This window comes from Sabethes cyaneus, chromosome 3 (genome assembly GCF_943734655.1).
Source record: "Sabethes cyaneus chromosome 3, idSabCyanKW18_F2, whole genome shotgun sequence".
Lineage (NCBI taxonomy): Eukaryota > Metazoa > Arthropoda > Insecta > Diptera > Culicidae > Sabethes > Sabethes cyaneus.
The window spans coordinates 85,172,601-85,185,459 of record NC_071355.1 but is presented as its reverse complement, the minus strand read 5'-3'; the positions used below and the strand labels follow the sequence as shown (position 1 = coordinate 85,185,459).

Here is a 12,859-nt window from a genome sequence, read left to right as displayed (position 1 = left end):
CACGCACGAATTTTATTACAATTATTGAATTCATTGAATATATTCTCATTAATTGATGTAAAGTATGCATGGGTGCATTTTGCACCGGCTAGTTGCGTTTTCATTCTTTTGCCTCTGTATCAAAAATCGCTTTGCACGCCTTTTTCACGAAAGTTTTCAGCATGATAGCTACAGAAATTTTTAACCAATATTCATGAGATTATGCTCAGTATATAAAATTGGTATTAGTTTTTAGCTTTAACAAGAAAAAACCACAATTTCCTTAAACGGTGCATATTACCCCGGGGTACCCTACCTCATGATTTGAAGGTTTGGATTGGTGATTGTGAGCCTGGAAAGTTCGTGGGATTCAAGGTAAAGGTGATTTCGTCAGTTATAGAAGTTCTGAATAGCTGCCAGTTACCCTTCGAAGCGAAATACCGAAAAATGATTTTCAGCAAGACAACGCATGAATTCAGCCCAATTCGGCAACAAATCAAGATCTAAATCAGTAGAAAATAACTGAGAAATGATCATCCGACGGATCTATGCTAGCAGTAAGCAATATAACAGTTTTTTTATTGATAAATAATAATAAAAATAAAAATAGTAGGTACATTAATATTTTTTGAAACGATGGTTCTACAATTGATGAAAGGACGGTAGAGGAAAGAAATGAAAATTTTTGGTGAAGGAGGGGAAGAGCGGAAAGGAAGGGGGGGGGGGTATTGGTAGCTATGCTTGACAAGTAGTCATTTTGACTCCTACCTTTTGTCCAATACTGGAAGGTGCATGAGTCGAACCAAGCTGTAATCTAAGATTATAACCGGATTCGAACCCACAACACCCGCCAGGGTCCGGTTATAATCTTAGATTACAGCTTGGTTCGACTCATGCACCTTCCAGTATTGGACAAAAGGTAGGAGTCAAAATGACTACTTGTCAAGCATAGCTACCAATACCCCCCCCCCCTTCCTTTCCGCTCTTCCCCTCCTTCACCAAAAATTTTCATTTCTTTCCTCTACCGTCCCTTCATCAATTATAGAACCATTGTTTCAAAAAATATTAATTTATATGTATGATCTCATTTCAAGGTCAAGACTAAAAACTTGAGATTAGTAGGTACATGTTATTCAATCACAGTGTCCTATGTCTATATCTTTCTACCCTATTAACGTATCAGTCTTCTTTCTAAATTTTATTTTCGTCTTCCACAGATATTTAGATAACTACCGAATTCTTTCACGAAAACTTTCCGATTGTTCCACCGTGTTTCCCTCAACTGTTTTTTTAAAAACAAACAAGGACGGATTCTCGTATCTTAAATTGAAGGAAATAGCCCGTATTGTTAACCACAACGCTGCTTTCTGTTGTTTTGATTTTAGGCATATTTTCTGCGGGATTATATCTTCAATGTGATTGATTATAATGCCTATTCGTGGTCGAGTGACCTGAGAACACCAATCCCAAATTTTTTTCGCACTATGACATCTTTTAATTCTGAGGGATATACTGTCCACACTTCCGTATTTGCTACACATCTGTGAAGTTTGCCGAATATTATAGACTAGAAGCTTTTCTCCAGTTGGAATTATGTTATTTACGAAGCAGAACACTTTAGAACGATCGTTTATCGCTAGGAAGTTATAATTACTATTCTCCCACACTGTAGCCCAATCAAGATTAATTTTACGTTCAATTTTTGGAACACAATTATTCAAATCTACAAAATAACTATAGAGCAGTTTTATTGAGTGCAACTGGAATCGAGTCATAATATCTATCACAATAGTAATCCATTCTCTTGCGTTTTTCGTTAATCTTCGTGGTATTTTAAATTCTAGGAGATATTTTCCCTGTCTGAAATTTCCGTCCTTATCTCTATTGTACAATAAATTTTTGATAAAAAGTGCGTTCTACTCTAAAAATATATCCATTCCAAATAAAGTTTCCACAAGCCTTTTTGATTTCCGCAATATGGCGATTAAGGGGTGGAAAACCTATGACAAGTACTAAAGCGTTGATAACAAAAATGTATTTAATAAAGCGTGTAGGGCGCTATATCTCTGCATATTAGCGTTGATAGGAGGAAATGCTTATCAACTTAGGAACTATATGGGCTTGTTTCATTATGCCTGATTTTTGTTTTCAGGTATAATAAATTCAAATTTGTCACGAGGTTTTCGAGTCACTTTAAATCTCGCATGTGCATAATATTTTTAGATATAAATTATCAAATTATGGTTGTATATGAGCACCAATGGCATTATATTAAATTTATTAAAAGGTATTTTTTAAAGGTATCTTAATTTTCGTAATTACTGGCTTTACCAGAAAATTTTTGAACAGTCAGGTTAGTCTCATATAACTCCCCCCATTTACTAACAACAATTCCTTTCCCGAAATACTTGTGAAGATGCAGAGGATTCCCTGGTCTTTAGTAGCAACAAGTATTGGACTAACATTCCTTCCCATCCCTCCAGGACCCGCATTCGGACGTGGCCGACGTCGGTATTGATCAGCATGCAGGGACCTGATAAGGTTGCACAATGAGGAATACCGTGCTGTCCCAAGTATGCTCTTTCCAGCCATCATTTTGCAATTTTCATCGGTTCTGGTCAATAACGGAGTAGCAGCACACGGGCGGTATCCTATGCTTATGGTTATGCTTATGCTTATAACAAAAATGTATTTAATAATATACACCTTTCGTAAAGGCTTAAGTTTCGAATTTTGTGTTTCTGCATAGTTGGCTTCAACGTTGCGATCAATGAATTATAATTTGATACCACTGTCAAGTACCAACTTTTACTGAATACTACGCCTAAACCGTTACTGTATTGTGCTAAACAAAAAGGAGAAATTTCGGAAGCGTGGGAGAAGTTTGCAATGGAAACCCTTATAAACTTTAATGCAAGAACACTCAAAAGGATTTTCCAGGTATTGAGCTAATTGGTGATCAACCGTATGAAATGATACTGTATGAGTATGAATCTGGGAGAGTTACCTGGGCCATACCTAGAATTGCTTCAAGCATATACTGGAGATTTGCTTTTCGAATGCTCAAATACATGAATTTTATTATTATTAATCTATCGATCTATTATCATTAATGGCCTTTAACGCAAGCTGGAGGAGAGGGATAGGGGGATTAACATCAGAATACATAAACACAAAACATTTTAGATCCATTTAGAACTAGTGGATAATAATTGTATGCTTAAATAATGTTTTATGATGTGATCGGAATTAGGTGCACTAGTGATCGGATTTGGAGTCAAAATTGGTGATCTGAATTAGGTGCACTTGTGCTCGGATTTGGAATCACCCCTCAAAATTGCTGATCGGAATTAGGTGCACTGATACATGATAGGGTATGTTGCTGCTTCGTCGTAATTGCCTATTCCTGTCCTATGCAACACAAATTATTAAAAATAGCAGCGTTTTTTATGACACATAATGCAAATTTAGTTATTCCCCAACATTTTAGCTGGCTGACTATCATAAGCAATCAATCAAAGTAAGCTGAGATTGATTTAAATGCTATTTTCATAAAAGAATTCCCAGCAGCCAAATTTCCTATGTTTATTCGTGCGACGAAGAAGAAAATGTCGACTAATCGTTTCAATTCTCGTCATTCATAAGATGAAAATAACTCATGCAACGAATTGTCGTTATTCTGCAGCCGGGAAAACTTGCATGACCAGCGGAAATTTTTGCAGAATAACATATGTCATGCCGTCCTACACAAATACATGCGCGCTAATTTCGTTAACATTGTTCTAATTTTCAATTCGGACGATGAAAAATTTTGATGGACGGATTTTAAAACGGTACGACGAATTTAAGAAATAAAGTCAGTTGCGTAATTTCAATAAAATGCTGTAATAATCGCTTTTTAATGAATTCAGAGTGCACGGATCGGAAGGTAAGTCAGTGTGTTTAAATCACATCAGCACAAGAACTTTTGGAGTATTCATTAAACCCATCAAAGAAAAGATTAAAATTAGAATGACTTTAATTACTAGGACGGTAATTAGAAATAAATCCTACTCGGCTGCATTTTTGTTACTTTCTGTAAAAAAAATTAATGCGTTTTAATATCTTTCCATGAAACACAATCAAAAACAATGTCAAAGAGTTATTTTTCAGTGAGGGCTTAAAGTTGAATCATGCCTTTTACGTGATCGGAATTAGGTGCCTTCACGGTATTAATAAATTAAAAATTAAATTAAATCAATTTAAATTGAAAATATCTAGTATTGCAATTCGTCACACTGATAGCGGTTTTGCTAGTATGAGATCGATCGCTTCCGGTGTATGAAATGAAATCAAATTGTCAAAACATAGAAGTAACTTATTTGAAATTGTAATTTTTCACTTGGATGCAGTGTCAAGTTGGAGCAGAAACTGTGCTAACAATGTATGCTTGCTTTCGCAGAATGGCATGTACCCGGTAGCAGAGTAGACTTCTGTTTGCGAATTTGGAGAAAACGAGACGGTATTATTGTACGCCGAGGGATGGAAAGTTTTCGAATCAATCCGCATCTCGGAGTATAGTGGTTTTTGATCAGAGAGCTCTGAATGCGACAATGCAAAATCGGATCAAATTCATGACTATACTACGACTTCCTTGTCGCATGAGATTGATTTCAATATTACACTTGCAGTGCAGGTATGTATATCTAATAGCAATTCTATAGAGGTTCTTTATGGATTTGAAAACTCTTCGACATGAATATTATTCATGTTATGGTGCAGCAAGACGATGATACTATATATCTCTTCCGAAACATTTTTTCTGTTAGGACTGATTCTTTTTCTATATGTTTATGAAATAATTTACAACTTAGCAGTTTGAGCCAAATACGTAAAAATTAACGTTGAATATTGGATTCAATACAAAAGCGAGCTCAAAAATGACAACTTTTATTAAAATTTAAAAAAAAATCTATTCACGGCTGCTAGGTACTGACAGTGTTATGATGTTAGAAGCAGGATTTTTTGTAAATCACACCACCAGAGCAAGCAAATAAAAACAAAAAAATTAGGCCATTAGTATCAATGTTCATTTATTTACATTGTGAAGATCCTTCCGAGTAACAATCAGCAGTTATCAATTGAAACTCAATATTTTGCTTAACATAGGAAAGGAAACTTTGATAGGCACTATCTTTCACCTTTCGATTTGTTGCTGACTTGACAGTGTGCAGGATAATCGCAGCGCTAATGCCAAAAATCATCCCGGGTGGGTTGGCCTTTAAATACGATGATGATATAACGGACCAATCGTTGCATATTCGATTAGTGCTAGTTGTTGGTAGGAATTGTGAATGTCGGCAGAATTCTAACCCTAACCTTACGATTCTCCTGTACAGTAATAGTTGCGAAGTATGTTGAATAGAAAGTTAAGTCTCGTGAGAGACGAATACCAGAATCGGCATAATTACAAGTCCAATAAAAAAATTGGATACGTGCCTAGCCTGCAAGGAAACGTTGATTGTTATTGCGGATTCAATCTTATTGAATAATTTTTCATAAATTATAATTGGTACAAAGAGACGTAAACAACGTCTGTTATGCATGCTTCTATTGTATGTCGCGTACGTATAGTCAGTCCACAATCATGGGTTACGCAGAATTATGGGTCATTTTACCTTTAGCTGCTATTTTATATTAGCTAATAATTGATCAAATCGTTACTGCTACTTAGTATATCATTCACACATTAATCGACAGTTAAAGTTAAAATGACTCATACAATCAATAATTGTGTGTGACCCATGATTGTGGACCAACTGCACTGGTACGTTTATTTGAAACACTGTTTTACTCATGTTCCAAGTACCTGCAAAAACACTCCATTAAACAATTTTAGATTTTATAAGTATATTAATTTATTTTTCACTTCATGTTTATGCTGGAGAAAAAAGAGCTATTAAAAATTTGATTGGAAATGACAAATTTGCACAGTAGTTTCATTTTCAAATTCTCAAACATTAACAAATAGCCGCGTACTAGCCTCTCGATGCCTTTACTATTGTGCAACAAAAAGAAGAATATTTACAATATGTATTTGCAGTACTAAATTAAAACTCGGTGGCTCGGCACTTGAGCGAAAGCACCTACATTCGACAAAAGTATTGGACAATTTCCCACTAAAATGCCATTCGTATCTTGCAAGCATTTCATAAAATGTCATTAAATTGCATCCTGTACCAGTGGAATGGTTATTCAATTACAAAACCCGTCCAATCGTAACTTCATTTTGTCCACCTGATTCGATTGCCAGCTGAATGGCTGTTTTTCGTCATCGGACTATGCCTCTTATTCGCTCGGTTGATATGAGGATTCGAGAGCCAAGTATCCTGTGCTGTGACGCTGCAAATCAATTGGAAAATCTACAAACTACTTACTCACTCGTTCTTCGTTTTACGCTAGCCCTGGCCGTTGAGAATGGTCTCAACGCGCTGTCATCGTGCTCTACTTTGATAGTGTGCACCCGTTGGGCCCAATTGAAGCATAACCCGACTGTTGCCGTATTTTTCCGAATGACAGTTGTCTTTCTGGTTATGGAAAAGAATATTAAACTGGTTGGAAAATTTAGCAAGAAAAATGCGTGGAATGCTTGCTCGTAACTGCAACTGTTCTTTAAGATCTGATTTTCGCAGAGATGCAGTCGGTTTCTGTTCGTTCAGGGCTAGGTTCGTTTCGGGTCGGAACGAGATAGAGCTGAAAAACTTGAAGTTGGGTAAACTATTTTCATAAGCACAGAGCGGAACGGTGTATTGTTGTACATATTTCATAACATACCTACATATAATATTCAACAAATTTTCATGTCAGAAGTCTCACTGCTACGTAGGTTGATGAGAAATTTACTCTAAGTATGCGCCAAGCGGTTGAATTTTTCGAAACCATTTCATTCCACAAAGCTTGGAATTGAGTATCCTGATGGTACGTTAGAGTGCAACGAAGTGGGCATATGTACGGTACATTCGTACATGAGATAAACGGAGATCACAGTAGCGAAGACGTGACGCAAGTAGGGCAGACAATTTTTCTACCGCTTGCAACTGCAGCCAACCGTATATGATTGAACTTTGTACGTATGTCCCGATATTTGTGGTGAGTTTTGGGTCGGGATGGGGAAGTTTGTTGTACTTTTGATTTGATGGATACGCTTGGTGACACCAACCTACGCGGCTACAGATATTGCTCGAGTATTGCATTTTACCGTCCGTTGTACCGCATTTTATACATCATAGATTTTTATTCAAATTGTAATTTCTTTTATCTAAAACATGTCATATTTATGGATGAATATGAATTTACTCAGATTTGATATTATATCCAGTTTCTCGAATCATTTTAGTATTTTGATAATCGGTCTTACGCCGAACGAATTATGGTCCTTCAGTGCGGTCGATCCTAGGATCCTAGCCTACTCCAATCCCCTCGAAAGCCAGCTAAACGTGCATCGTCGTCGACAGCGCACATCCATCGGGTGCGGGGTCTGCCCCGAGGTCTTCGACCTCTTCCTGGTTCTCTAATGTAAAGAGTTTTGACTACTATTTCATCGGGCATTCTGGCTACGTGCCCAGCCCACCGCAGCCTTACCATTTCACGTTTGCTCTTCGTATTGCACCTTCCACGGCAATGTTGAATAGCGGGTTAGAGAGTGCATCCAGACGCATGCTTTTGAACCACACAGCGTAACTAGTTTCGTCGGAAAACCATGCTCTGGTATTATTTGCCACAGCTCATTTCCTATAACTGAAGCGTACGCAGCCTTAAAATCCTGCAAGTTGTACTCCCAGAACTTTTCTAGTAACTGACGCATGGTAAACATCTGATCCGTCGTGGAGCGACCTTCAGCAAAACCCAGCTTGGTACTCCGGCGTTGATGGCTATTAAAATTATCGTTGAAAACGGTAATGTTAATTTTGAAACAATACTTTAAGGTGAAATTAGCAGTCATCGATTCTGCCCATTTCCAAAGCAGTTTTTTTTGTTTGAAACAAAAATTCTGTTCATAAAAATATATTCGCTGTGTTCAGGTTGGCAAGAAGAATGCAGTATTTACATTTTTACAAACAGAACCCCGCTTTTGGACCCAAAAACTGCTTCCGAAATCGGGCTCTCCGACGAAAAGTCAATGATTGCTAATTTCCCGTTAAGCATTAGCTGTTTAGTAAGATTATAGATATTATTTTTTATTACAACTGGCGACACTAGCATGTTACCATAAACGTTTCTGTAATAAAAATTGCAACGTTTGTAAAGAAAACTCTATAATTTATAGGTTTATACAGCCCTCGTTGTTAGTTTTGTTTACAAAGTACCATTTTTAAAAATATTATTGATCAACCTCATGTCTTTGTATTGACTTATTAATGAAATCAGACATTCGAATGAGTTTTTATAACAAATTTATACATTCGAATCTATTTTTGCGTTCATTCATTTTACGTAATTTCTTTTTACGTGCACTTTTCTACGTCCAAAATTCGAATTACCGTCCTCTTTTATTACGTCCAAAATTTGAATTAACGTCCTCTCGTTTTACGTCCAAAATGTGAATTAACTTCCTCTCGTTTTACATCCAAATTTTGAATTAACGACCTCTCTTTTTACGTCCAAGATTCGAATTAACGTCCTTTTTTACGATAGATTTTTTTTACAAGAGCATTAACTAAGTAGATGAGAAGTGTTTGTTTGATTTCATTATATGCAAAATGAATAACTTGGTCATTTCTTTCTAGTGCTATCCTATGCTGTATATTTGTATTATATATCTGGATTTGTGTGTGTATTATATATCTGAAGTTCCTCAAGGCAGCAACATGGGACCTGTGCTTTTCCGGCTGTTCTTTAACGATGTTGCGTTGGGTACTGGCTGAAAGTTAGCGTATGCTTAGTGTACGTTAGTGATCTGAAACTGTTTGCTACGATAAGTAATAAAACGACTACCTACCTCGTTTTGTTTGTTGACTGGTGCAAATTGAACTGGCTTATTGTGAGCGTTGCAAAATGCGAAATGATGAGCTTTTCCCATTTCAAAAGTCCGATAAATTTCAATTATACTATTGATAATACTGAGTTACGCAAAATTGACCAAGTTAGTGACCTGGATGTCTTACTGGATACTAAACTAACATTTAATTTACACCGTGAATTAATCATCTCTAAAGCATCTCGGCAACTTGTATTTATCTCCAAGTTCTCTTGGAGAACTGAAACTTAATTTGGTTCCCGAGGCAACTTACCTAGATTCTACGGTTCGTTCGACTGCGCTTTGCGTCATCTTCATTGACGAAATCTGGATTTTCCTCCTTACGGAGATAGATATCGTCATCTAGATCTCAAAACGTACACTCGAACACAGACGAAAAATGAAACAGGTGATATTCGTAGTTAAAGTCCTTAAACAGTGAAATGGACTGTTCACAGCTGCTATCCATGCTCAATTTTCGGACATCGCAACTTAACGCTCAACAGGACTGCTGCAAACACAATTCCATCGGTCGGCATTCGCATCTGGCTACAGCATGTATTAGAACGTTTGTAAAAGTAGAAGAATTGTTTGACTTCGGCACACCATCGTACGTGTTTGCACTGAGATTAAAACGATCGAACCTATTTTAATAGTCAGCAGACAACGGAGATATTCCGGGTTAGCTGGGGGTAAGTTAAAAACTGATTTTTTTCATCACTTGTATCTTTTTCTGTCATGGAAATTTATTCATATCAATATTTTATCCCAAAACTAGATTTCATTTCCAGTCCATTGATCGAAAAAGAATGGAAATCCGACGAGAAACAGCCAAGTTACGGCCATTTTCGCAAAATCACCACTAGTAACATCTATTGTTCTAGCCAGTTTAGGACATGACGCAAACCATGTCAATATAAGCATCAAACGTTAAGGTTTTATGAGCCATTGACACTGGAAGCATTTCCAGATTCGCAGCGTGCCATGGTAACCCTGTAGCAGGTTCTAGGTACCCCGGCGGAAGTGGTCGTTTCTGGAAATATTCGAAATCATGACAATATGGGTGTCAAACTTCAGGATTTTCAACCCTCGTAAATTTTTGAAGTTTGACATCCATATTGGAATGGTGTTGGTCATGTTTTAAAATGGCCATAAAGGTAAGACATTGCTGGCAACATTTCCAGAACCGGTTTCACTAAAATGGCCATATCTTGGTTGTTTCTCGTCGGATTTCCGTTCTTTTTCGACCAATCGACTGGAAATGAAATCTAGTTTGGGGATAAAATATGAAAATTAATATATTTCCATGATAGAAAAAGATACAGGCGAATAAAAAAATCAGTTTTTGACATACCTCCAAACAACCCGGAATATCTCCGGTGTCCGCTGACTATTGCAAATTTTAAAGCATTTTTGGAAAACTAGGAAAATTTCCCCGTCGAATGCAATTCGTTTCATCTAAAAATGTTCAATTTTGTAAAAGTTATGACCGTTTGAATTTCATCAAATTTTTGCCTGTCCCGAACATTTTGTCTAACCCCTGTATGTGACTAAGTTATTAAACAAGTTTTAAATTAGGTCTCTCAAATGTACTTTCTAACATAGTATTTACTTTTTGATTCAAATTGGTATTTAGGTAGGTATAACAAATTACATTTCGAAATGGGACACCATCGCAGAAATACCACTTTTTCCACCATGTTTTAATATGTGTACATGTGTTCAATGTGCTAATTAATAAATGTTCTGTTTGTTAATTGTGTTGAGAACTACGTTTTCTTTGTAGTTCAATAGTCACTGGTTCATATCCAGTATAATATGAGTTGAAATATGCAGTTTTAAATACCGATTTCTTTGTGTACAAGAGCGTGAAATGTGTCATATAGAGATTTGCTACATGAATTGATATGTTTTTAGGCTTATTCGAAAGTTACTAATAGTCTAAGTGCCATCGTTTGGATGTTTAGTGTTAGATTGATTCGTATCGGAATAGGGACTTGAATAGATGAACTGTTTATTTATAACTTATTTCTTGAAATATAGAAAAAAGATTATTCATCCTCAACTCGTGAAGCAAGGAATGCTGCCTGCGATATATTTTGTTGATGGATACAGTTCCCATATGCTGGGAGACTGCTGAATAATGCTAAAAGTTAGGAATTATTTTTGTATGTCTCTCCGCGAAGTGCACAGGAATTCTTCAGCCCCTTGATGTCACTATACTTCAACCATTGAAGATGGCTAAAAGCCGTAGAAGACTGGAATCTATAAAGTGAGTATTTTGCCCCGCTTCTCAATTGTTCTATAAACGAAACCGAGAAAAGAATCATCTCAAGTGGTTTATTTCCATGGAATGATGACTGAGTAGATTATTTAAAATATTTTGCCAAAAGTATACCATTTAATCTAGAAGTCGAGCACATAAACTCTTAGCTCCATGTCACATAACATACTTTTCATATTGTATTGAAATTCTGAACAGTAGCTTGGTTCCGTGCAGAACGAAATAAAGAAGCCACCTTCACCTTAAAATCAAAAGGGCTACGTACATTCATGATCGATTTTATGTCTAAATTATCAAATATCAAATTAGTTTTGATCAAACTCGTGTTTTTTTAGTCTGACCTTGAAATGCGGTCAGGCATTCATATTAATATTTCTTGAAACGATGGTCCTACAATTGATGTAACAAATGTAACATTTGTGATATGTGATTGCGGCGGAGTTTGTTGAATAGGTTTGCGTGTTTGACTATAGAAGTGTGCATCCCACTAAAACAATTATATAAGAAACGGAATTTTTCACATTCTCACACTTCTAAAGAAAGCCACAAATAATTATAAACCTCACCTATTTAATGTTATCGCTTAACTAATAGGTGGTTAAATTAGATCATTATCGGATTATCACTTTAATTCTTTATTTATTGCATGAAGTCTGGAAACGGTAATCAAACAATTAGATTAGATAAACATCAGAATACTCACGCACGAAGATGTTGCTCATGAGTGTCGCTGGGAGACAGAAAACTATCACCAGCACGTCGGCCACCGCCAGGTTCACGATGAAGAAGTTGGTTACGGTTCGCATCCGGGGCGCTCGGAACACGACGGCGATTACGAAACTATTACCGACCAGGCCCACCAGAAACACTACAAAGTAGGCCACACAGTACACGACGGTCATAGTAGACGAGTGACGGTAAAACAGCTCATTATCCTCGTAGAAGCTGGTATCGTTCAGTGCCGTCTCTTGGGCCTGCAAATAGAAATGCAAGGGATGAATATGAGTGGCATGAAAGAGCAAAGCACATAACACCTAAGTTCAAACAGACAATTCCAACAAAGGAATGCAAAGGGCTTACATCAAAAACTTCCTGACAAGTTGCAAAAAGCGGTGAACAAAAAGTAAGGACTACGGGAATAGAATTGACATAAGCAATGGCGCTCATCCGTTTACATGAAAAGAGACAAATCTTAGCTGGTTTCATCTTTCATATGATTTTTGGAATTCTGTTATTTACCTACCATGATTTACCTTTCAGAGTTATATAGTTAACTGAAAGTAATACTTGTAGTAGAAATTTTCAAATTTTTTGCTTTTATTCGAACAATTACAATTATAGTAACTACCTGCTTACAGCTAATATTTAAAAATATAATTAACTGAACAGATCAACAGATATCAGCCGTTTAGCAGAGATTTCTTGAAAATCCGATGCACAGGTATTGAAATTGAAGGAATTCATTCACCTCGCGTCTCCTTTTCCACTTGTTTCAGTGGAGACGCATAGCCCATCATAAGAAATAGCCGTAATTAAAATTTTTACCATCAAAACAATTAAACGGGTTTTATACGATTATAACCAAATTTACTGTTGATGCT

At 36.5% G+C, this 12,859-nt stretch overlaps 1 protein-coding gene across 1 annotated transcript in view; it reads right to left on the bottom strand.

Moving 5' to 3' along the window:
- Positions 1–12,160, bottom strand: part of LOC128743746 (neuropeptide SIFamide receptor-like) — an 85,890-nt gene extending 73,730 nt beyond the window's left edge. Inside the window, exon 1 of the mRNA XM_053840400.1 lies at positions 11,962–12,160. Coding sequence (XP_053696375.1) covers positions 11,962–12,160 — 199 coding nt within the window. The remainder of the gene's footprint in view (positions 1–11,961) is intronic.
- Positions 12,161–12,859: the final 699 nt, after the last annotated feature.